Source organism: Arabidopsis thaliana, chromosome 4 (assembly GCF_000001735.4).
Source record: "Arabidopsis thaliana chromosome 4, partial sequence".
Lineage (NCBI taxonomy): Eukaryota > Viridiplantae > Streptophyta > Magnoliopsida > Brassicales > Brassicaceae > Arabidopsis > Arabidopsis thaliana.
Window position 1 is genome coordinate 9459555 of NC_003075.7, and position 24377 is coordinate 9483931.

General features: G+C 36.3%; 9 protein-coding genes across 14 annotated transcripts; 7 read left to right on the plus strand and 2 right to left on the minus strand.

Moving 5' to 3' along the window:
* Positions 1-315: 315 nt before the first annotated feature.
* AT4G16810 (VEFS-Box of polycomb protein) lies at positions 316-2699 on the minus strand (the record flags this gene model as incomplete). The annotated part of the gene is made up of 7 exons (NM_117783.2): positions 316-863; positions 968-1147; positions 1242-1331; positions 1459-1541; positions 1646-1735; positions 1933-1984; positions 2638-2699. The coding sequence occupies 7 exons, from the start codon at positions 2697-2699 to the stop codon at positions 518-520; spliced, it is 903 nt and encodes a 300-aa protein (NP_193414.2). The 3' UTR covers positions 316-517.
* A 5258-nt stretch (positions 2700-7957) lies between these two features.
* PLA-I{beta]2 (alpha/beta-Hydrolases superfamily protein) lies at positions 7958-9871 on the plus strand. The gene has a single exon (NM_117784.2). The coding sequence runs from the start codon at positions 8009-8011 to the stop codon at positions 9560-9562; it is 1554 nt and encodes a 517-aa protein (NP_567515.1). The 5' UTR covers positions 7958-8008; the 3' UTR covers positions 9563-9871.
* A 944-nt stretch (positions 9872-10815) lies between these two features.
* AT4G16830 (Hyaluronan / mRNA binding family) lies at positions 10816-13040 on the plus strand. Of its 3 annotated transcripts, NM_001084930.1 has the most exons (8): positions 10855-11238; positions 11407-11574; positions 11655-11713; positions 11796-11861; positions 11965-12091; positions 12192-12347; positions 12434-12484; positions 12566-13040. In NM_001084930.1, exons 2-8 carry the CDS (start codon positions 11425-11427, stop codon positions 12752-12754), a joined length of 798 nt encoding a protein of 265 aa, NP_001078399.1. In that variant the 5' UTR covers positions 10855-11238; positions 11407-11424; the 3' UTR covers positions 12755-13040. The 3 variants fall into 3 exon arrangements, with proteins under 3 accessions (NP_193416.1, NP_001078400.1, NP_001078399.1); NM_117785.5 differs by having other exon boundaries at positions 10816-11238; positions 11407-11713; NM_001084931.1 differs by having other exon boundaries at positions 10831-11243; positions 11411-11713.
* Positions 13041-13168: 128 nt separating this feature from the next.
* On the plus strand, positions 13169-15249 carry AT4G16835 (Tetratricopeptide repeat (TPR)-like superfamily protein; the record flags this gene model as incomplete). Its single annotated transcript, NM_148351.3, has 2 exons — positions 13169-14768; positions 14839-15249. The coding sequence occupies exons 1-2, from the start codon at positions 13209-13211 to the stop codon at positions 15247-15249; spliced, it is 1971 nt and encodes a 656-aa protein (NP_680717.2). The 5' UTR covers positions 13169-13208.
* An 81-nt stretch (positions 15250-15330) lies between these two features.
* AT4G16840 (uncharacterized protein) lies at positions 15331-16145 on the plus strand. Its single transcript, NM_117786.2, has 2 exons — positions 15331-15606; positions 15795-16145. The coding sequence occupies exons 1-2, from the start codon at positions 15360-15362 to the stop codon at positions 15809-15811; spliced, it is 264 nt and encodes an 87-aa protein (NP_567516.1). The 5' UTR covers positions 15331-15359; the 3' UTR covers positions 15812-16145.
* A 369-nt stretch (positions 16146-16514) lies between these two features.
* On the plus strand, positions 16515-20324 carry VRN2 (VEFS-Box of polycomb protein). 2 transcript variants are annotated; one of them, NM_117787.4, is made up of 15 exons: positions 16515-16653; positions 16987-17279; positions 17450-17505; positions 17676-17743; positions 17841-17893; positions 18111-18164; positions 18248-18307; positions 18390-18433; positions 18532-18662; positions 18826-19012; positions 19130-19178; positions 19374-19457; positions 19555-19634; positions 19753-19842; positions 19931-20324. In NM_117787.4, exons 2-15 carry the CDS (start codon positions 17154-17156, stop codon positions 20169-20171), a joined length of 1323 nt encoding a protein of 440 aa, NP_567517.1. In that variant the 5' UTR covers positions 16515-16653; positions 16987-17153; the 3' UTR covers positions 20172-20324. The 2 variants fall into 2 exon arrangements, with proteins under 2 accessions (NP_567517.1, NP_974563.1); NM_202834.2 differs by having other exon boundaries at positions 16601-16653; positions 16987-17505; positions 17845-17915.
* Positions 20325-20491: 167 nt separating this feature from the next.
* On the plus strand, positions 20492-22411 carry AT4G16850 (uncharacterized protein). The gene is made up of 2 exons (NM_117788.4): positions 20492-20616; positions 21038-22411. Exon 2 carries the CDS (start codon positions 21145-21147, stop codon positions 22084-22086), a length of 942 nt encoding a protein of 313 aa, NP_567518.1. The 5' UTR covers positions 20492-20616; positions 21038-21144; the 3' UTR covers positions 22087-22411.
* AT4G16855 (uncharacterized protein) lies at positions 22332-23006 on the plus strand (the record flags this gene model as incomplete). 2 transcript variants are annotated; one of them, NM_001341141.1, is made up of 2 exons in its annotated part: positions 22332-22353; positions 22464-23006. In NM_001341141.1, exon 2 carries the CDS (start codon positions 22816-22818, stop codon positions 22951-22953), a length of 138 nt encoding a protein of 45 aa, NP_001319969.1. In that variant the 5' UTR covers positions 22332-22353; positions 22464-22815. The 2 variants fall into 2 exon arrangements, with proteins under 2 accessions (NP_001319969.1, NP_001118996.1); NM_001125524.2 differs by lacking the exon at positions 22332-22353 and having other exon boundaries at positions 22416-22953.
* AT4G16857 (disease resistance protein (TIR-NBS-LRR class) family protein) lies at positions 22875-24359 on the minus strand. 2 transcript variants are annotated; one of them, NM_001341143.1, is made up of 3 exons: positions 23760-24359; positions 23435-23629; positions 22875-23295 (listed from the first exon to the last, which is right to left on the minus strand). In NM_001341143.1, exons 1-3 carry the CDS (start codon positions 24324-24326, stop codon positions 23287-23289), a joined length of 771 nt encoding a protein of 256 aa, NP_001329599.1. In that variant the 5' UTR covers positions 24327-24359; the 3' UTR covers positions 22875-23286. The 2 variants fall into 2 exon arrangements, with proteins under 2 accessions (NP_001329599.1, NP_001329600.1); NM_001341142.1 differs by having other exon boundaries at positions 23435-24359.
* Positions 24360-24377: the final 18 nt, after the last annotated feature.

The window sequence follows — 24377 nt, forward strand, 5'->3', positions numbered from 1 at the left end:
ACTAATGAAGGCTTTTTGCGCTATATGTTATTCAATTAAGGGTCCAAAATAGTGCATTGAGAGAAATTTAATGAATAAGGATAAACTTAATTAGGGAAAATAAATTAGATTTATTTCTTCTTTTTATTAGATGTGTTTTTTTTTCTATCTGATTTCTTCCTTTTATTAGGGGCCATTTTTTTTCTTTCTAAATAAATTAGATTTAACACAAGATTCTTTTGCAGATTAAGTCTGCTCTATTTGTTTGTTTGCTTTGTGGAATCATCGAAAATGTGAAAAGTGGACAAGTGGCTTCATAAAGGAGGGCAAAAAACCATAATTAAAAGTATATTCAAATTAAAATGATAAGCAACTGTTACATGGCTATGACTTTTTGGGTCATGCTACATGTTGAAATAGTATTTTATAGATAAAAGTGATTAAGCATACACTTAATCTAGATGTGAAAAAACAACATAAGCATGAAAAAGAGAATGGGAAGAGAGAATGAAGAACTACCCCGGCCCACCGGAGATCACTAGATGAGGTTTCCACTACCGCTTGCGCTTCCGCCTTCACGACCACGACCACCTCGGCCTCGGCGACCACGACCTCTACGACCACCGCTTCTGCGACCACCAACACTACTCCATTGCCACTCTATCATCTTTGGAGTTGGTACGATCGGCCTTTTCCCAAAGCTTCTCTGAGTAGATGTGGACCATGTGGCATCTTGCGAAGATTCTGTAACAGTAGCTGACTCCATTTGCTCGCATAATGTCGACCCGTTATTACCTTGTTCTCCCACATCTATTCCATCTTGTTCCCCATGTGTAGTAGCTTCAGTTGCAACTGGGGCAGTCTCAGTAGTTTCTGTGTTCCCCCTAGCCAAAAAAATAAAATCCAATTAATAAAAAAGTTATATATCTTTGTGCTCCTAAACAATAAAAACAATATAAAAATTTGCAATCGAAAATCTTCATATTACTTGTCTCTGTTTATGTCATCGTCGACAACATCCATATTATCAGTCGTCCTTGTGTTGTTATTGTTTATGTCATCGTTGGTAGTTGAGATATTATGGTAGATGATGGTATTGCATTTGTTCATGGTGACTCTGTCAAGAAGTCCATAATCCCATTGTTTGATCATGAATTGTCTCCAGCACCTGGAATTTTTTTTTTTTCCAATAAACAAAACAAAATTCTATATGTGTATGTGTATAAGTTGGTGTATTGATATAGTTTTGAAGAGATAATTACAAGTCGAGTGATAAGTTACTGCGCAGCTCTTGCAGGTGTAATCTTGAGAATGCTTCACATGCCCAAGGAATATGAGCATCTGCAACAATCCTGAAACATAAAATCATAATTTGAGTTATGCTAATGTTTTATAAGCCTAACAAACGTATGGAATGTAAGACATATATAAAAGGTCTTTAATCGTATGGATGTTAGCGTAAGAAATATCGTTAGTTACCTTTGCTGTTTAACAAAGGAGTTCCAAAGTTTTATGAATCTCTCTGCTACGATTTCATTCTCATCCATGGAACCATTAAGCATCTACAGTTTTTTAGAAAAATTGATGTCATTAGCAAGAATAATCGTATACCACTTTTGTTGTTTATTTAGTAAAAGCATAAATAATTCATGGAATATATATATACCTGGCTTTCTTCGAGATGTGCAGCATCATCATTTTTGTCGACGTCATTTTCGCTATCTCGGTCAGACATAACTTGCTCAAGTGACAATGGCTTTGTAACAACAAAAACATGCAGTTTTTGGTTAGTGACAATAAAAAATTCACGTGGATATACAAACCGAAGCAGAAATACGAATTTAAATGAGAAGAATCAGACCAGAGAGGTACGTGAATTGGGACCAAGTATACTTTGATAATACATAATAACGTGAAATTCAAAGACTATGCAAAAGAAGGAGCATGAATCACCTGACCGGTTCGGGAATGATAGAACTGGCGTTTATGAAGAGGCAAGTAGTGGCTGGAAACAAATTTACCCAGTAATGGTAGATTAAATACACAAAAATGGTAAATTAAAATAACAGCCTGTCATGATGAAAAAAAACACAGGGCTTTGGGCGAGATTCGGAAATGTGGACCCTTAAATAGTTTTGAGAATTTGTTTAAAGAAAGAAATATACAAATAGAGATATGTGAAAATTTGATAAAATATAGTATATAATAGTGTTATCAAGAGGTAGATATAGAATTTTTGGTTTGAATACAAACTATACAATGTACTATATATACCAAAAATAAAATAATATATAGACATTTTCATTAAGATTGTATTAGTAGTATCTATAAAAGATTTGTTTATTTTAATACATTGAATCTAAAAGTAAAGTTAAAAATCTAGAAAATATAAAATCAAATGAATTAAGTAAACTGTGTAATAAAATTAAAACGAGATTTTTAAAAGAAGAAACATCCACTAAGAAACAAAGTAAAAAACAAAATTTAGAAAATCATTCTTCGACTTCATATTTATTTTTCTTGGTCGAAAAATCATTACTCAAAAGAAACCAATAATATACAAAATTTTGACATTAGAAACATATGAAATTGGGACCCTAAAATTCAGTTTCAGAAGTGGGGAGTTTTCAAATACTATAACCACATTTATCAACAAACCTTGTAGCCTTTGATCGCTTAGCAGGGACCTTAGCTTCTGTTGTCAGCTTAATCGGATCCATTATAACAAAAAGGACGTTGAATCTATAAGATAAATTATAATAATTATTATTATTATTGTATCTTCGATTGAGAAATGTAAGAGGAAAACTTAGAAAATGGATATATAATGAAATGTAAAAAGAGAACGAAAAAATGAAAAGAACTCATGCGACGGTAATATGGAAGCTATATTCGCTAACATGGAATTTTGGATAGCTGTGGAGATTAAGTTGAGACCTGGTCGGAAAGAGTAGATTCACCGGAGAAGAGAGATAATCACCGGAAAACGAGGAGGAGGAGGAGGTGTTGAAACTCTTGTTTTTTTTTTGTTACTCACCAACTTTTGTTATCTACATCAAAACATATCTCACCTTATATATACAAATTATTTGAAGTCTTGTTAGGGAATATAAAAAAAAAAAAATACATAAAAATAAGTTATATAAGGTAGGGAATTTTTTAAAAGTTAAAAATAATCCTATATAAGTAAATAATTTTTAATTTATATTGACTAACACTTATTTGTTGGTAAAGAATAAAGATAAGGTAGATTCGTCGAACGATGAGTAGTATGTCTTGGATATGAATGGACTTTATGTTTATATTGACTAATATTTATTTTTTGGCAATGATAAAATTAGATTCGTCGAACGGCTGAGTCGTATGTGTTGGATCTGAATTGATCATGTTCTTAGAAAGAAAAAAACATACGGAAAGCACACACTTGATCCTTATTGATGGGGAGGCAAAGTGAGGTCCTAAAACAACAAAATCATGAAAGTTTTTAGAAAGACAAATGAGAGTTTTTTTTTTTTTGAAGATTCTTATGGTTTGAGTAAAATTAAAATAGAGTGTAAGATGTTAGGCGATTGAATATTTTTGAAAAGCACATATGAACATGAGTCATGCCACAAATTATGGACATGGATGAACGAAACAAGGAGAGTGAATCTCAAATGTAAGGTTTGAATCTAGTTAGACATCGTAGGTGCATGTGTGTGGAAGCTAGACACAAATGTAGGAAATATAAATACTTGATCGAATTGTACGTTGGATAGTCGATCGGATAGAGTTGTCTTAGGTATTGGATCGTGGGCAAGTGACTACATAAAAGTATTTCTGGCGAACGAGACATGACTAGTGGCTCTGGCATTTCTAGTTAGCTTATGTAATACGTCATATCTATCGAGATCTCGATTAGCATTGGTGACCGACGAGTACATATTTTTGTACAATTGTGTTTGATGTTTGGTCAGTTCAACATAAAGAATCATATAAGTTATTAAAAACCCTAGTTTGTGTCAATGATAAATTATAAATAAATTAATAATGCTTAACAACTAAACTATCTTTGTAAATATTTTCCTATTTTAATGTGTACATATATTTAGGTCTTGAATGGAGAAAGTGCGAGGCGGCAGTGGTCCGAATAGTGATAATATATACTCCTTCCCAATGTTCGTTACAAAATTCGTTTTTATAAAAAAAATCACACATATTAAACATAATCAATGTTTATACTATTTGAACCATCTAAAATATCAATTTATAAGGAACGGGGAGTATAGTTTTGTTATTATTTGAACTATCTTGCATGTTTTTCGCTATGTTGTGCATCATTTTATTCGGAGTCTATTTACAGTTTATTTGTCCTCAATGTTAGATGTCAGTCTACCATTTCTTTTAATAACATTACTAAATAAAACATTTTACAAAAATAGACTAGGACATTTAAAGGTTTTTTTTTGCTGACTCAACATTTAATGTTATAATTAGACAAAATGGGATTTAAATATATTATTCCAGTTTGATGAATATTGAGAAACGGAAATTAAATTATTTTAAAAACATTTATTATCCTTTGAATTACATATATAGAAATATTTATTGACCAACCAAAAGACAAATATTTAAATTACACTAATATATATCATAAGTCTTTCATTTGGTCAACAAATATTTATATATATAGAAGAAAATCAGAAGATAATAAAAGTGCAGAAGAAAATGTAGTAGAAAATTACAGAGTTTCTTTAATTTGTGTAAAATATGTCAAAATGAAGTTTTTTTGAAACAATTGGAGTATAATTTGTTTTGATACATATGAAAAAATCAAACTGTTATTGATGACATCTAGAAATGGGTTTCAGTAAACAGGCTTTATTGTTATAGATCATTATAGGCCCATTAAATGGCTGCGATTCCGTATATTCAGAAGTCAGAACAGTACAAGTTTAGTCAAAATGCTGAATCGACGGGTTAGACTTTTCCACGTGTCATTAAGACAGTTGAGGAGCAACGGCAACCATCTATAACGGTTCAACACGCTTCGTTGAGACTTGAGAATTTAGTTCTTCAGATAGTTCATCATCAGGAGTATGTTTGTTTAGACTACTACTGATGCCAGGCTGTTATAGTTGTGAGTTGTGACATTTCCCAGGTGGAGACTTGTTCAAGTTTCCGTACGGGATACTATTGTTTGTTTTTGATAAACTTGTTAAATAAAGTTCGGATCCATTATATTATACCTTCAGTTTTTCTAAATATATAATCGATGAACTCGAATTTGAGTTTGAGTTGATGTTTTGCATTTGTAAGTACAATAATTAAATTACTTTTTCTAATAATAGTTGACCAATACATATACTTTTAAACTTTCACGCTCGTGTGTATGATTTAGACATTAGAAATAAACAAATTAAGTACCGGAAATCATAATTCTACGACGTAAAGTTCTCGTCTGTTGAACGGTTGTGAAGTTTGGATGAAAGATGTCATTTCTATGATTTTTCGGTGTAATACTGTAATGCAAGAAAAATTCATGAAAGTTGTTTCTGTCAAACGTTTGAATTGGTTAGACAAACGTACAGCTTGTAAACAAAAAGTTGTCTTTGAATTGGTTAGACAAAAGTATATGTTTGCAGTTGTTTTTATATAATAGCTAGGTTTTATACGGTTGAATATTTACAAAGTTAAACACAAATTATACGAATATGGAAACTTCAAATAATCTATTTTTTAAAACAATAATGTACTGCAGATTTATAAAAATAATTAAACACTTAAACACTAAATGGAGAGAGAATAAAACCGCACAAAACAAACAAACTAAAACACTCCAACTACTATACATTCTATACATACCAGAAGAACTATTTGTTTGACGTGAAACTGTTGTATTTGTAGAATCTATATAAATCTCTATATATATATATATATATAAATATATATAAATAACCATTTAAATGTGTTTTCCAAATAGGTATACAAATTTAGATTTCAAACTAAACAAAATACAGTAATATATATATGTTCGATATGAATTTTGCACATGATTTTGGAGCCCGTGACTAGGCTCAACTGCAGAAGTATTCATATACATGTTGTAGAGGAAAATTAAAGTCCAATGACACTTATGGGAAAGGAAAACGAACAGATTAAAATAAATACAGGAAAATGTTGTAGATAAAATATAATATGATCTACTATATATTTAATTTAAATATGTTTGACACAGCTGTGTGAAATGCAATAATTTTGAAGTCATACTTGGACCGCACGGTAAGTTGGTAAAAGATTGTCAACAGTACTGCAAAATCACTTTCACACCTAAAGCTCGTACGTACATAGCGACAATCGGTTTGGTACGAACATAAAATATAAATTGAAACTGATTGACCAACTCATACATTCTATATCACAACCGACACAAAGTCCTTTTGTTTATTGTGTTGTTAAAGAGAAATAAAGTCCTTTTAGTTCATCAAAGTTAATAGAATTCATCCAACGCTATTTGATTTACGCGATATCTTGAATTCGGAGTTTGGATATTTTCTCTTTTAAACGTTAAGAAGCGTAAAGTATTTTCCTGGTTAGCAAATGTACATCCATCTCATTTTCTGTTATAAGACAAAAATAATGTGCATCCACCATGGACCTTAGACCATAGTCCATAGTAACAGCTTGTGACCTTGTGTTGCTGTTTTTTCTTCTGGTACATGTGTAGTAAATAAGTAAATAACTTTACCTGTGTGTAAAATAATCTTCTTCTTTTAAAATACAGTAAGAAATAATTTTCTTCTTTTTTTTGCAAAATAACCCTGGATTGACTCATTTATGAGAGGTAAAACTATTTAACAAATATAGTAATCCTTTTTCTTGGAAATATCAAGTGATTTTGCCATAATATCTGTTGATGTACGTAATCGATCGATCATTTACATCAATTGATCAAATGATTTTTATAGCAAAAATATTATGACAAAACCAAAAGTTGAGACTAAAAAAATAAAATCCATGTATTTGGTTAAGTCTAATTGTTTATGTAATCTTTATAAGAAATTTTTTAATCAAGGTCGAAACGATTTAATATCTAAAACCCATCAGTTTTCTTTAAAATTTTTGTTTGGGACTTTCATTTTTTTACTGTTATTTGGAGACTAACATGCAAGACCACATTATCATAACATAAATCTAAAGAAATCAGTCTTACAAAGTTGATAGATCTGGTTGGATTAATTAATCTTAACGTCCCTTTAATTTAGAAACTAAAATTGGGTGCATGTATTGTGTTTACACTGTTCAAACTTTCGAGCACACAGCCAAAAAATCAAGTGACTTTTACAAACCCTTTTCTCTTTTATGGAGTAATATTAAAAAGAGGGTTCGCTTGTGGTTTTTTTTCTACTACAGCGACTGTACCTTTATAAGACAATCCGACCATCCTGGTATAGTAGTATCTAGGAAGACGGCTTAATAGACCAAAACTTATCTACTATCTATCTAACTCACATAAAGATTATCAAATCAAACTCGTCCATTCTGACCGAAACTAAAATAAAAATCAAACTCGTCCATCAAAAAAGGCAAAAAATCCATCATCGAAAAACGATTTAGTCCTCAAATTAGTTTTGAGTATTTATTGAGAATACATGACTAATAAATGTTTACACGTACTAGTTTACTACTACCATTGCATGTGCAAAGGAAACTGTAAGGACTTTTCTTGAAAACACACGGAACTTTTAAAGACTTACATGGAAACGGTCCAAAAACATCCTAAAAAATAGCCAGCCAATACGGTCCTTAAGATTTCAATATTCCTTAAACACAGAAAGGATAAATCAAATAAAAACAAAGTCAAGTCAAACAAACGAGGGTCGAAATGGTAATAACATTCTAACTCCATGACCATGCTAATTCCAAATTACGTCACAGCCACCTTCGACGTTTTTCATTTAAATACCAATCTTAGTTTCATTCTATCTTTTGTTCTTGTCCCATCAAACTTGAGCCATCTCTCATTCCCTCTCTCTCGTTAATAGCTCACATGCAGACACTTACGCCTAACGCCGACATATTCCATGCAAAACGCCGTCGTTTCACTTGCAACACTCACACATCGACTTTGATTCCGACGAAGCCGCTCTCAGTTTCTCCCGCGAGAAAAACCAACAAAGAACATCTCAGAAACCTTGAGAACGTTCTTAGAACTTCGTCAAACTCTATAGATCATATCGAAAATGTAACTTCTCGTCAAGAGAAGACGACGAAGAATACATCGACGTCATCACTTCTCGGAGGTTTGAATTTGGCGCGAATATGGCCTCAGATGAAAGCAGCCGTCGACGAAATGTCGCCAAAGAATCTGAAACGGCTCCAAAGGCTTCTCTCAAAGTCATCCGAGGAACGTTCGCCGAAGAGTAAACTCGGGTCTAAATGGCGGGAGCTACACGGGTTAAACAACTGGGCCGGGTTGTTGGATCCGTTAGACGAGAATCTCCGGCGAGAGCTTGTCCGCTACGGAGAGTTTGTACAAGCGGCTTATCACGCGTTTCACTCAGACCCGGAAGGTTCGCCGAGACACGTGGCGTTACCTGATGGGTCATTTAAAGTGACCAAGAGTCTTTACGCCACGTCATCCGTTCGTTTACCTAAATGGATCGATGACGTTGCACCGGATCTCCGGTGGATGACTAAACAGACGAGCTGGGTTGGTTACGTGGCGGTGTGTGATGATCCGAGAGAGATCCGACGGATGGGAAGGAGGGAGATCGTCATCGCCCTCCGTGGAACCGCCACGTTGCTCGAATGGTCAGAGAATTTCAGGCCCAATCTCGTTTCAATGCCTGAGCCCAAACCCGATCAATCCGACCCGACTCGACCCAAAGTGGAATGCGGATTTAATAGCCTCTACACGACGGGTGACCAACACGCACCAAGCCTCGCCGAGTCTTTGGTCGGCGAAATCAGCCGGCTCGTCGAGCTCTATGCAGGAGAGGAGCTGAGTATCAGCGTAACCGGCCACAGCCTCGGCGCCGCAATCGCGCTTCTCGCCGCCGACGACATCGCCGAGCGTGTTCCACACGCGCCTCCGGTTGCGGTGTTTTCCTTTGGTGGGCCTCGAGTCGGGAACCGTGAGTTCGCGGATCGTTTGGATTCGAAAGGAGTGAAAGTCCTCCGCGTGGTTAACAGCCAAGATGTGGTCACGAAAGTCCCCGGAATATTCGCCGATAACGATAAACAGGGGCAAAGTCGTAATAACGGGAGAAGTCCAGGGGGTATTATGGAAATGGTGGAGAGGAACAATCCATGGGCTTACTCGCATGTGGGAGCAGAGCTCCGTGTAGACATGAAGATGTCTCCGTACTTGAAACCAAACGCTGACGTGGCGTGTTGCCATGACCTTGAGGCGTACTTGCACTTAGTCGACGGGTTTTTGGCATCTAACTGTCCGTTTCGGGCAAACGCGAAACGGAGTTTAAGGAAACTGTTGGATGAGCAACGGTCAAACGTCAAGGTTTTGTACACAGGAAAGTCTTTAAGACTTAACCGTACTTTTCATGATAACGGAGATGTTTTGCCTAGTCCGTCGTCTTCATGAGCTTTGATTTATTAAAGAAAAAAGATTTGTTCTCTTTTAATACTTTTTAAGTATTTGTTTATTTTTTCTAATTACCAAAAAAAGTATTTGTTTATTTTGCTATAATTATTATTTACTTTTTCTAAGATTAAGATATTCATTATTGGTGGGGGGAATTATTTATTTATTTGTTTGTTATGATTTCTTTGTCGCCATTGGTGATAATAAAAGATTAAAAAGTTGTGCAATTTAGACTTTCGCGTTTGTTTTAGCAAATGTGATTTTTGCACAAAAAATTGTAAATAGAATAAAATGAAATAAATGTCATTGGTTAAACTATTAGATAAAAAATAAGTTTTGCTAGAGAAAAAAACAGAAAATAACATAATCTATGTGTTTAAACCTTAAATTTCAATTAAAATGGTACTGATTAATTATTTTCATATATACATAGGAACACTTGAATATATGAACTGCAAAACTATGTTTTTTTAAAGTGGGACTAAATGACCAAATTTTATTAAAACGACATATGGAAGACTAGTATGTTGTAACCAACAATGAACAATAACCAATACTGAAATAAGTTATTGTTTGTTTGATTTTAGAATTGTTACATCCGGTACGACGAAGTCTGAATCATCATAAGAGTCTGGATCATCATCTGAGTCTCATCACACAATTGTTTGCAATGCGGTTCTAACATTTATCCACTTCATATTTTTTTTATATAAAAATTGTTTATACGTTTCCAACACGTAAACACTTCTCATTGTACATTTTCTTTTTTTTTTTTGCTATAATGACTGAAACCATGCATGAAAAGTCTTCTAAATAGAATCGAACTAAAAGAAAAATTACACTTAAAAAAACAAATTGCAATATTTTTTGGTTTTATTTGGTTTAAAACTATGTATGATCTAGAAAAAAAATATTATGAGCCTAAAGTGAATTATTCTGATTCTATATAAATACAAACGGTAAGTATTAAGTTAGAAAACTAAATAGTCTTATGTATACAAATCTCTTCATAATTCATTAAATATATTGTAAATTGTAATGAGTATTTTCATATACATAGACTGATAGAAGCACTTTATCGTTAAAATTGCAAAATAAAAGTAGTTATAAGTGGGCATAAATGACCAAAATTTGCTAAAATAGATTGTTTTTTTTTTTTTTTTTTTGGTAGGGGACACTGGACAGGGAGATAATCCAATAATGAAATATAAACTTTTGTTTAGATATGCCGTCGGTTTAAGTATTCTGATAATCACCACCGTTTTTTTGCCTATTCCAAATTTCCACACATTTTATTTTCATTTCTTAATATTTATTTCCTTATCATTTCTTTCTCTCACCAACCAACAAGTTCTCCTTTCTACCCATTTCGTCTCCTTCATTTTGACGTTTTCTTTAGATCTGTTAATAATCCCATCCATGGCTTGGTCTAGTCACTAGTGGTGTTATCTCTCTGTGTGGAATAAAAAGCAAGGTTTTTTAATCACTTGGATTGTTTTAAGATATGGCAACTTTGAACCCTTTTGATTTGTTGGATGATGATGCTGAGGATCCAAGCCAGCTCGCTGTTGCCATCGAGAAGATTGATAAGTCCAAGAAATCTGGACAGGTTTCGAGCTTGCCTGCTAAGTCAGCTCCTAAGCTTCCATCGAAGCCACTTCCTCCTGCTCAAGCCGGTGAGGTTTCTTCTCATAAATCAATATTTAATCAGAAAAATTCGATCTTTATTACTGGAGTAAGCTGTCTGTGTTATTGTTTGGATTCTCTTGATTATTCATGGAGTTGTGTTTTGTCGGTTGAATGATTGAGATTAGTGTATGATTAGTTTTGATGCTGTTGACTAGTGAGAGAGGCAAGGAGTGATGCTCCACGTGGTGGTGGAGGCCGTGGAGGATTTAACCGTGGTCGTGGTGGTTACAACCGTGATGATGGTAACAATGGATATTCAGGGGGATACACTAAACCCTCAGGTGAAGGAGATGTTTCAAAGTCTTCTTACGAGAGGCGTGGCGGTGGTGGTGCTCCTCGTGGTTCCTTCCGTGGTGAAGGTGGTGGACCTGGTGGTGGTCGTCGTGGTGGATTCAGCAATGAGGGTGGTGATGGGGAACGTCCTCGAAGGGCCTTTGAGCGTCGTAGTGGAACTGGCAGAGGGTCAGTCTTATTCTGTTGTTGCATAATCTGCCATTGAAATGACTGTGTCAATCTCATAAGTTGGAGTTTATCTTTTGGATAGGAGTGACTTCAAGCGTGACGGATCTGGTCGTGGGAATTGGGGAACTCCAGGGGAAGAGATAGCTGCGTATGTAATTGTTTATGGTTTATTGCATTTGTTTAAAAAAGTATGTATTAATGTGATTGTGATTGGGAATTTGGACTAAAAGAAGTTTTCTCTGGATTTTAAGTGAGACTGAAGCAGTAGCTGGTGTTGAGACTGAGAAGGATGTTGGAGAGAAGCCAGCTGTTGATGATGTAGCTGCTGATGCTAACAAGGAGGATACTGTTGTTGAGGAGAAAGAGCCTGAGGATAAGGTAAACAGAGAATAGAATAGAAATGCTAGGCTCCTCTTTACTATACTGGTATCAGTTTTTTTTATTTTCACTTATTGTTTATTGACTTGTGTTTCTACAGGAAATGACTCTTGATGAGTATGAGAAAATACTCGAGGAGAAGAAAAAGGCACTTCAATCATTAACTACCTCTGAGAGGAAAGTTGATACGAAAGTGTTTGAATCAATGCAACAACTGTCAAACAAGAAGTCTAATGATGAAATCTTCATCAAGCTGGTAAGACATATCATGTATCATTTCTTCATTGTCGTCTATTAACTTGCGTCAATGATTCTAAACCTTTCCTTTGACCTATTTCCCAGGGTTCTGATAAGGACAAACGCAAAGATGACAAAGAAGAGAAGGCTAAGAAGGTTTAAATCATTGTCTGAATTGAAACATATTGTAGAAATCAATAAGTTTGCTTATTGATGTGTGTTCCTGATTGTAAACAGGCTGTGAGCATCAATGAGTTTCTGAAGCCAGCAGAGGGTGGGAACTACTACCGAGGAGGTCGTGGTGGCCGTGGACGTGGTGGTCGTGGCCGTGGAGGTGTTTCTAGTGGCGAATCTGGTGGTTACCGTAATGAAGCTGCACCGGCAATTGGAGATGCTGCTCAGTTCCCATCTCTTGGGGGCAAGTAAGATCCATCCATGATAACGTCCACACTCGTGCATCCTCCTTTAGGATTTTGTGCGAGGATTTACTGTTTACTGGTCTCTCGTTGTCAGATGTAAATAATTAGGTGTCGTCGTCAGTTTTTAGATTTTATGCAAAACTTTACACTTGTTGGTGTTCTTTACTTTTGAAACAGTACACTCTTCTTAATTTTACCATTTTACTCGTTTTGTGTTTGTTGTTTTCTTATTTATGAAACATGTTTTGAGACGGACATATCTAATGTTATCGGGTTTGAGTCTTTACTCTGTCTCCTCTTTTCTCATTCGTGATCGTGTTCATAGATGTTTTAGAATCAGTAATAATTTGACATGAGTTATGACTTATGAATGATTGTCGAATAACGTGGTTGCTATTACATATACCAATGATTCTGTAGGATTTAAACATTTTTTTGTGTTCTGTCGTAAACCATGTAAAATGCTTTCTCGCTTCAACATTCATCAGCCATTTAAACGCTGTAAATTTCGATTCTTTTTGCGTTCCATTGGAAACCCAGATACCATTTTGGTGGAATCATGTTCGTCTTCCTCTTGTTCATCGCCAGAGCCATCTCTGGTTCGTTCCGATTACTTGACTAAACCTTCTGATCAAGACCAGATTTTTCCGTTGAACAAGATAATAGCTAGGTGTGTACGTTCAGGAGATATAGATGGAGCTCTTAGAGTGTTTCACGGAATGAGAGCTAAGAACACCATTACCTGGAATTCTCTGCTCATTGGGATTTCTAAAGATCCAAGCAGAATGATGGAAGCACACCAACTGTTCGACGAAATCCCTGAACCAGATACTTTCTCTTATAACATTATGTTGTCTTGCTACGTTCGTAATGTTAACTTCGAGAAGGCACAGAGCTTCTTCGATCGGATGCCATTCAAGGATGCGGCGTCATGGAACACGATGATCACAGGGTATGCACGAAGAGGTGAAATGGAGAAAGCGCGGGAATTGTTCTACTCCATGATGGAGAAGAATGAAGTTTCTTGGAATGCCATGATCTCTGGATACATTGAATGCGGAGATTTGGAAAAGGCATCACATTTCTTCAAAGTGGCTCCAGTTAGAGGCGTCGTGGCTTGGACGGCGATGATCACAGGGTACATGAAAGCCAAGAAGGTTGAATTAGCTGAGGCAATGTTCAAAGACATGACAGTGAATAAAAATCTTGTAACTTGGAATGCTATGATCTCTGGTTATGTTGAAAATTCTAGGCCAGAAGATGGATTGAAGCTTTTCAGAGCTATGCTTGAGGAAGGAATTAGGCCTAACTCGTCTGGACTAAGCAGCGCATTGCTCGGATGCAGTGAATTATCGGCGTTACAATTAGGGAGGCAAATACATCAGATAGTGAGTAAATCTACATTGTGTAATGATGTAACAGCATTGACGTCTCTGATCAGTATGTACTGCAAATGTGGAGAACTTGGTGATGCTTGGAAGCTCTTTGAGGTGATGAAGAAGAAAGATGTTGTGGCGTGGAACGCAATGATTTCCGGGTATGCTCAGCACGGTAATGCGGATAAGGCTCTGTGTTTGTTCCGTGAGATGATAGATAACAAGATCAGACCGGATTGGATAACGTTTGTTGCGGTTTTACTGGCCTGTAACCATGCTGGACTAGTGAATATTGGGATGGCATATTTCGAATCGATGGTGAGAGATTATAAGGTAGAACCGCAGCCTGATCATTACACGTGTATGGTTGATCTTTTGGGTCGGGCTGGGAAGCTGGAGGAGGCATTGAAACTGATAAGATCAATGCCGTTTAGACCTCATGCTGCGGTCTTTGGGACGCTCTTAGGGGCTTGTAGAGTGCACAAGAATGTGGAATTGGCTGAATTTGCAGCTGAGAAACTGCTTCAGCTAAACTCGCAAAATGCAGCCGGGTATGTGCAGCTTGCGAATATCTACGCATCGAAGAATCGTTGGGAAGACGTTGCAAGGGTTCGCAAGAGAATGAAAGAGAGCAATGTTGTGAAGGTAGAGCGAGTCAAAGTTCGATTCTTTATTCGAGTTACAAGACTCTAATGTATTTACTTGACTGTTTCAGGTACCTGGATACAGTTGGATCGAAATACGAAACAAAGTTCACCATTTCAGATCAAGTGATCGGATTCACCCTGAACTAGACTCAATACACAAGAAACTGAAGGAGTTGGAGAAGAAGATGAAACTAGCTGGATACAAACCGGAACTAGAGTTTGCTTTACACAATGTAGAGGAAGAGCAAAAAGAGAAGCTATTGTTATGGCACAGCGAGAAGTTAGCTGTTGCATTTGGTTGCATAAAACTCCCTCAAGGTTCACAGATACAAGTGTTCAAGAACTTGAGAATCTGTGGTGATTGTCATAAAGCAATCAAATTTATCTCGGAGATAGAGAAACGAGAGATCATTGTAAGAGACACCACAAGGTTTCACCATTTCAAAGATGGGTCTTGCTCTTGTGGCGATTACTGGTGAAAAGAGAAGAGCTTTGACTCTCTCATTGGTCAAACCTGACTGTATTTATATGCGTTATTGTGTGGTAAAGTTTCGACCTTTGACTTGACAAGTTGCCGTTAAGAAGAGAGATGCGTAGATCAGCGAGTGGTTCTAGAGTTTTGGATCATTTTCCGGCGACTTCAAGGTCTCCGCCTCGATCTCAGAGTGTTACAGCAATGGAAGATGATGTGGAGCTGCTTTTGCCTAGGTACGATCCGAATTCTCAAGCGGGGAAGAGAGAGAAATCAAGATTCAGATTTTCAGAAAACGTCATCCATTTGATTCCTCTCATTCTTCTTCTCTGTGTCGCAATCCTCTGGCTCTCCTCTTACTCAGGTAAGCCGAGAAATTGTTTCAATCTCTATGAATCCATAATTGATCTGTGAAACTTAATTAGGGATTTTACAAAGACTCATATGGATATGAGGATCGAGATGTCTCTGCAACGTTAGAATCTTGTGTTGAATTATGGTTTCAATTTGTTCATATAATACTAAATCGGTGATGGATTTGGAATTTGTCAGCAGCGTTAAGGAGTTGAGTTCCAAAAGCAACATGTTGTCTTGTCTCCATGGGAACTCATATTCAGTTTTGGGAAAGGAAACAATTCTTTTACCGCCGGTGATTTTGTGCCGCAAACCATTCGTATTTGTAATTTTTGGTTCTGTAGACACACAAAAGGATCTCTCGTTTTCATGAAATGTATGTTTAATATTTCAGTGATATACATCACACAACTCAAGTAGAAAACACTGATGGTTATCCATTAATCATTCTATTGGTCGAAAAAAAGATTAGTTTCAACTTAATGCCACCTTAGGATTATATGTTCCTGTGAGTTTCAGCTAGCCAACTCAACTAGAGTTAAACAATGGAATCAAAATACATATTCAGTAATTTATTTTAAACTCTGACTATTTATGTAAAACACAAATGGAAATCAAAATTGAAGGTCATGAAGATTCTATTCTTAGTGTGAAAAGTATAGATCAATGATTCTTAATTTCTTCATCCTCCACGCATAGATCAATGGTGAATATGGTTTTAAATCCTCTAATACTCACTGTACTGCCATGGTAGAGTTAAAAAAACAATTTTAGAAATATTAGTGGATTAAGGCATTAAGCTGTCCAAGTTGCTTGTATTTTCTTTTCATTTTATTAATTAAAAAAAAAGTTCAACTATTTATTGACTAATAATAATACGTGTTAAATGGTTATCGGTTTAAAATATGGGCCATAGGCCCAGACTTGAAGAAAAACTTGAAACCCAAAGTTTTATTTTTACTTGTTTTCTTTCTCAGTGAATATCTCCCAATCAAGCTTCTTCAATTTTGCTTGCTCTCTCTCTTACACGGCCAATCGGTGTTTTCGCAGCTTTCAGGTTTGTCTCAATCTCAAATTAAATCGGAGTCAAGTAATAACAATTGATAACCCTAATTGTTTCAATTATATTGTAAGATTTGAAATTTTGCAGTAGATCCGGAATCGTATTCTAGTTCTGGAATCGTTGATCTCGATGGAATTTTTTTTAAGATTTCTTCATACACATTTGGTTCAAAAGATCACATAATTTTATTTTAATTTGATAAGTATGATGATTCTGCTAAGTGGCATTGGATAAAGTTTTCATTTTTGCAATACGTCTAAACTTGTCTATGTCTTGAATGAACTCTCTGAGTTGCTTAAAAAGTCTTGTGCTTTCTTTATTACACAGGCCTCAATACAAGACATTCTATATAAGCATATTGCAGAAGAGGCGGTTCTAATTGTTGCATGGAGTTGAACAATATGACGTAGGGAAATTCTAATTTAGGGGAGGCCTCAGAGTTTGCACTAACTTCATAATCAGCTCTGGACGTTGTTGATTGTATTTGAACAAGAATGTGTAGGCAGAATTGTCGCGCGAAATCCTCACCGGAGGAAGTGATTTCAACTGATGAGAATCTCTTGATATATTGTAAACCTGTTCGACTATATAACATCTTTCACCTTCGCTCTCTAGGCAACGTATGATTTGGCCTTCCTCTCTCATCATTTTAGCTTAGTAATCTTTCATCTCCTGTGTAGATCACCCACTAATAGTTTGAGTTTGCTAAGCTGATTATGGTCTGACTCATGGCGAGTGTGTGCTTCTTTTGTCTCCTAATGTTATTTGAACTTGTTGTTTGTTGTTGCAGCCATCGTTTCTGCCAAGATGCTTGAACTACAAAATTGGGGCAAAGCGCAAAAGAAAGTATGCGTTTCTTCTTGAATGTAGTTGCCACAGTGATATGTTATTTATCTTACTTCTAATATGGAAGCTGATGAACTATTTATCTTTGTTGAGTAGATATGGACATAATGAATGGTTTCTTCTTTGTTCATGCTATACACTTATATTTTACAAAATTGTGTTTTGCTTAGGTCAAGATCTACTGGGATGGTAGTTTTCAACTATAAGGATTGTAATAATACATTACAAAGAACTGAAGGTTAGTCTTTTTCTGTTCTTCGACAAAATTCGATGTCAATGTCTATGTTTCTCTAGATGATTTGTTATTTACTATTTTTTTCTGTATTGTCACGCAGTTAGGGAGGATTGTTCTTGTCCATTTTGCTCTATGCTATGTGGTAGCTTCAAGGTGGGCAACTATTACAACTGAGGTTTCTTCCGGGGCCTTTCATATCTAACACTGTGAAATGCTACTGCCGTTTAATGCTATATACTTTCACTGTTTGGTTACATATTTTTGTGTTTGTTGTTTGTCTTCTTGCTCTTTTTAAACTGCTGAGTGTGTGCTTATCTGAGAAAACATGTTCCAGTTCGAGCTTACAATCCATTGTCTTGTGTCTATGCAGGGGCTGCAATTTCATTTGAATTCATCTCATGATTTATTTGAATTTGAGTTCAAGGTATGTGGTTTTATGGAATTTCTTGTTTTGCCTATGCCGTTAGTAATGAGGTTATAGTTAAAAAAGGGTCTTTCCTATTGTAGCTTTTGGAAGAATACCAGACAGTTAATGTTTCTGTAAAACTTAATTCCTTCATATTTGAGGTCAGTTACTTTAAACTTGGTTAATTGGGAAATCCTATAGCTGGTGAAAATTTGGTTTATATTCCATCCTTATTTGTACTAGGAAGAAGGAAGTGATGATGATAAATTTGAGCCCTTCTCTCTCTGGTAACTCTCAGAACCCCTTGATTAAATACCTTAATAGCAGTAACTCCTTGCTTTTCTTGTCAGTACTTCTCTATAAATCCAACCACAATGTTTTGCAGCTCGAAACCTCGTAAGCGTAGACAAAGAGGTGGCAGAAATAACACCAGGAGACTTAAAGTATGCTTTTTACCGTTGGATTCACCCAGTTTAGCTAATGGCACAGAAAATGGAATTGCCCTGCTGAATGATGGTAAAATCACATCTTCTTCTGTGGTATTCGTTGTGGCTTAGAACTTCATTTTACAGAAGAAGATACAATGTCCTGATTGTTTAGTTTTTGTACTTCTCCTCGCATTCTTCTTGTGAGGGTAATGTTACCAGAACTGATGTACAAAATTAATGGCATGCTACAGGAAACCGTGGTTTAGGATATCCCGAGGCAACAGAGCTTGCTGGACAATTTGAGATGACTAGCAACATTCCACCAGCCATAGCCCACTCTTCTCTGGACGCTGGTGCTAAAGTTATATTAACAACCGAAGCTGTGGTCCCTGCTACTAAGACAAGAAAGTTATCTGCTGAGCGATCAGAGGCTAGAAGGTTTGTTCATCATGACACCCCGTCATCATAATTACCATACCTGTTGTTACAAATGTTCTTCCTATTATGGATAAGTGTTTACTGTACTGCCATATTAACCGAGAAAATTTCTTCCAGCCACCTACTTCTTCAGAAACGCCAATTCTATCATTCTCACAGAGTCCAGGTGATCCAAGTTCCTTCACCTACTTCTTAGGCATTTTCTTTAAATTGCTCATGATGATATCTTATCAAAGCATACTTGGTTTGTTCTCATCTAAATTTGTATTTTGATTCTGTATGTATCAACGCAAAAAAATTATGTCCATGTTGTCTCCGTTTTATTGCCACTAACCAAAAACTGCATGTTTCTTGTGACAAGCCAATGGCGCTTGAGCAAGTAATGTCTGATCGGGATAGCGAGGATGAAGTCGATGACGATGTTGCAGATTTTGAAGATCGCCAGGTATTCCATGATTTCTTTCTGCGTTCATTAAGTAGGCAACAGAAAATGGTATACGATGTAACTTGCTAATGGCTTTTGAAACTTAAAAAAGCTGCAGATGCTTGATGACTTTGTGGATGTGAATAAAGATGAAAAGCAATTCATGCATCTTTGGAACTCGTTTGTAAGAAAACAAAGGTAACTACTTCTCTTACACTTGAACACACACAAAAAGACCTTATGTCTTACATTCCATACCTGTCTAAATGATTCTGCTTATGGAACTTTGAGCTCAAATTATGATTGATGTTTGCAGGGTTATAGCAGATGGTCATATCTCTTGGGCATGTGAAGTATTTTCAAGATTTTACGAGAAAGAGTTGCACTGTTACTCATCACTCTTCTGGTAATATAAGTACACCAAACATATACAGACACATAACTACACTATCAATTTTGTTTCGTTTTTCTGAAAGAAAAATAAAAAATTCCAGGTGTTGGAGATTGTTTTTGATTAAACTATGGAACCATGGACTTGTCGACTCAGCCACCATCAACAACTGCAATACCATCCTCGAGAATTGCCGTAATACCTCAGTCACTAACAACAACAACAACAGTGTGGATCATCCCAGTGACTCAAACACCAACAACAATAACATTGTGGATCATCCGAATGACATAAAAAACAAGAACAATGTTGACAACAAGGACAATAACAGCAGAGACAAGTAATTAAATAGGAAACACTCCGGTTTAGATGATACCGATCTATCGGATTGTAACTTATTCTTCTTTCTTAAAAAAATTGTTTAGGAGCAAACAAAGATTTTATTTGTTAGTGTATTCAACTGATTACATTTTTAGTTAAAAAAATGGATTCTCCTTAATAACTAAAGACTGAAAAATAAGATAAGTTTCCTTAATTTTTCTTTTTGACTTGAGAAAAAGCTCCTCTAGACCTCTAGTAAATAGGAGTTATATATTAATCAAGTACATAACATAAAAATATATATATTAAGTGCAAATAGATTGAAAACAAATCAAGAAATTAATTAAGACACAGTGATTAAGCTTAAAACCCCATTTTGACTTGTTCTTTCTCAATGAATCCCTCACAAGCAGCAAGCTTCTTCGATTTTGCTTTGACACCACCAATCAGTGTTTTCGAATCTTTCAGGTTTGTCTCGATTTCAAACTAGATCGGAGTCAAGTGATAAAATTGACTAACATAATTATTCCCGTTCTCTCGTAAGAGTTGGGATTTAGCAGTAGATCGGAAATCGGAATTTACGTTTTTGTTAAAAGATTGATGGTTTAGGTAATAAAACATAGTTCTGGATTCATTGCTTCTAGTTGATTCTCGAATTGTTTGATTTCGCAATGCACATTTTTGGTTCAAAGGATCACATAATTTGCTTTAAAATTTGACAAAACATACCATCAAATTTCTCATATTTCTTCAAGTAACTCGAACTTGTTGGAAATCTATATACTCTGGGCTATGTAGATAAAGTCTTAACATTTTGGTCAACATTGTTTGTTCTCTAAACTAGTTTGGGTTCTCTGTTTTAAAGTTTGGTGCTTTCACTATTACACAGGTCTTATACAAGACTACAGTCTCTAGAAGCATAATATCGTCGACTCTGTTTTGAGTTTCCCAACAGTGGTTGAAGCTTAAGGAGGTTCTTATGTGCCTTTTGAAATCATGATTGAGGTAAAGCGACCTGGTTCTTCCACGCGGATCACCACAACACTCCTTGATTCTTTCATGATTCTTTTCAGAAACAAACACATCTTATTACCAATCTTTGCTTTCATAGCGATCCCTCTCGCAGCCTTACACCTCTCCTTAACTCTTACCTCCTTTCGCCTTAAAAACCATGTCTTTCGTTTAGAAGCCTTAGCTAACGTTGTGCATACACGGTTTGAAGCTAGACAGATTTGGCAAGAGTCTAGAGAAGATGCTGTCTCGCTTTTACATCTCAAATTCCGGTATTTCGTCCCATCCTTTATCCTCTCCTGTATGGCCTCCATAACTGTCATCACATCAACTTCCTTCTCACACCAAGGCATAAACCCATCTCTGAAGTCGTCATTTGCTTCAGTCAAGTCTTCGTGGATGCGAGTAACAGCAACTTCCATCATCGTCTACGGTCTGCTCTTCCTCTACTCACCAATTTCCATGTTTCTATCAGCTCTCGTTGGTTATACACCTACATTGCGTTATCTAATCACGATCCTCTTTCTCGGAGTTGAGGTATACATAATGGCTATAACAGGGCTTGGGTTTGTCGTCTCTGTATTGGAAGAAAGATACGGTTTTGATGCGATTAAGGAAGGAACCGCTCTGATGAAAGGGAGGAGGATAACAGGGTTGGCCTTGGCGGGTGTATTTGTGTTTCTATCGAGTTTCATTGGTCATGGGATGGAGAAGTTGGCGAAGGAGCTAGATATGGACTTGAGCTCAGGGTCGTGGTGGAGGTCGGTGGTTGTGGCCGGTGGGTGGGACGGGTGGAAGCTGGTTTGTATGTATGGGGCTGAGGTTGTGCTGAGTTATGTTGTAATCACTGTTTTTTACTGTGAGTGTAGGAAACGCCATGGTAACAGTTATGCAATTGTTGCTGATGAGGAAGGTCTTGCTATTTAAAATTAGTTCCAACACTTTTTTGTTGTTGATAATTCTCTTGTGAATCTGTGAAATACATTTTTGTTTACCAAGATTATGATTTATTCATTGCTTTAAAGAGAGAAAAATAACATTTTGTAGAGAGAGATATGTGTTTCAAAAGACAAGACTGTTATATTTACATCTTTTCAGGAAAGCGAATTTTTCAAAGAAGCAAAACAGAGAGAAGTAAGAACAGAGTGGTTCTGCTGTTCTGGACATGGAGCCATAAAAGGTTTCTAGTTCTCAGTAAGTTCTCCATCATCTGCAGAAGAAAATGGCTTGTGTGAAAAACAAATAAATCGTCTTGTTTGGTCGATCCCACGTTCATTACAAAACAGAGTTGTAATACGTTTCAGGTTACCTTAACAATGTGATAAGCTGTGGAGACGGCTAAGGATCCAGGAAAGGAATTTAACAATGTGATGGTGTGAATTCAGTCAAGGCAGATCTTAACTGATCAGGGTCAGCAGTGAAAGGTGTCGTCCCCATCAGACCACACGTCTATTTTAGGCCCTTGATGCAAAGATCTGAAGCAAACCAATTCAGTCAAGAACAGCCCCAGAGAATTAGCTTCCCATCCTAGATGTTCTAGTGAGTAGTTTAGGCCTACAACTTTAACTCTTTACGATATAAATAAAGAATGCAGCGGCATGGGGGAACAGCAGCGACATGTTTTCTCATCGACGTAGGATAGCTGGATGATACTTCATGGTTTGGAAGTGGACCAGACAATGTCTCCTGCAGAAAGTTTATAAGCTCGTTCCTTCACCTGAAGGATTCTTCCTTATGCTGGTCATATCTTTGGCCGAAGTTAGGCCAAAAACGCTTCTGTCTTTTGGCTATTGAATCAGCAATGCAAATATTGTTGATGACGAGGATCTTGCTATTTAAAATTAGTTCCAACACATTCTCTTGTGAATTTGCGATATACATTTTTGTTTACCCAAAGTCTGATTTCTTTATTAATTGCTAATAAAGAGAAAAACAACCTGTGCTAACATACACATTGAGATCTATTGTATGTTTCAAAAAAAAGGCAGACAAAATGTTCAAAGGAAACACAAGAGTGTTTCTGCATTCAGATAAAGAAGAAATTACAAACATTTTCAGGCTCCGGAGTTGGTTGATTAAACGGATTTTGGTTCTCCACATATCATTCTGCAGAAAAAAATGATCTCCTTACTCTATCTGCAGAAAAAATGGCTTGTGTCAAAAGTCAAAACCTATGAAATCGTCTTCTCATTGTCAAATTATAAATTTATAATTATGGTCGATCCCAAGTTATCCTAAAACAGACCAAAAAAGAATGATAAGATGCTTCAGTTACCAGGAACAGGATACATTTATCTTGTTCTTCAGTTATCATGTAATCAACACACAAAGCTTCCCCCTCTAGAGATGTCGATGATGATGGTTCTCCCTGCCCTAACGAAAGCTCCAAATTTAGAGCGGCCAATCCTGTGTCGGCTACAATTTGGTCACCGGCTAAGTTGATATATTCTTCAGATGTTCCCGATGTCATCTGCATTATAAATCAAACGATCGATTCTATTAAATAGTCTGTCTCTATGGTATTTCGATCCTGGAAAATCAAACCAAAAGTCAAAAGATAGCTTTATAATTTTCAGCTCTAATCAAAAGTCAAAAGATACCCGCATCCGCTTCTTGCTTCTCGTAGTCTGTTGGTTGTACTCTGTTTCTTGAGAGACATACAAGAGTCGTACACCGCATTCTTTGATCCTATTGGAGCAACAAAACTTAAACTCCACATCGTTGAAAGTCAATTTAGATGGAAGGTCTTCAGGCTGGAACTTGAAGGAACAGAAAAACAGATGATCCGTCTTACAAAACTGCAGGTCTGCATCAAAAAATGATTCCTCATACTGTTTGCCGCCGACGTTTACCTTCAAGGATGGATAAAAATCCTTGCCCTTGGAGAGAGGTTCAACCACGACACAAGCCTTAAATCGCAAGAATTCTTGAGAAAGAAAGCTCTGAGGTAAAGTGACAGTTAGGGAATCTCCAGAAGCTCGATACGTGAAATACTTAGGGATTTCTCCACCTGGTAAGGCCACAGGCTTGAAGCATGATCGTAGGATGAGTTCTCGCGCATCTCTTTCCAATTTGAAGCAATTACAGAAGCTAAAATAGTCCCAATCTACCAAGTATTCAACTATGGAAGGAGAATGTATTGACTTTATTAAGAATGTAATGTACATATTTATACTAAGATACAGACATATGATTAGGGATTGATTAATTACAAACAT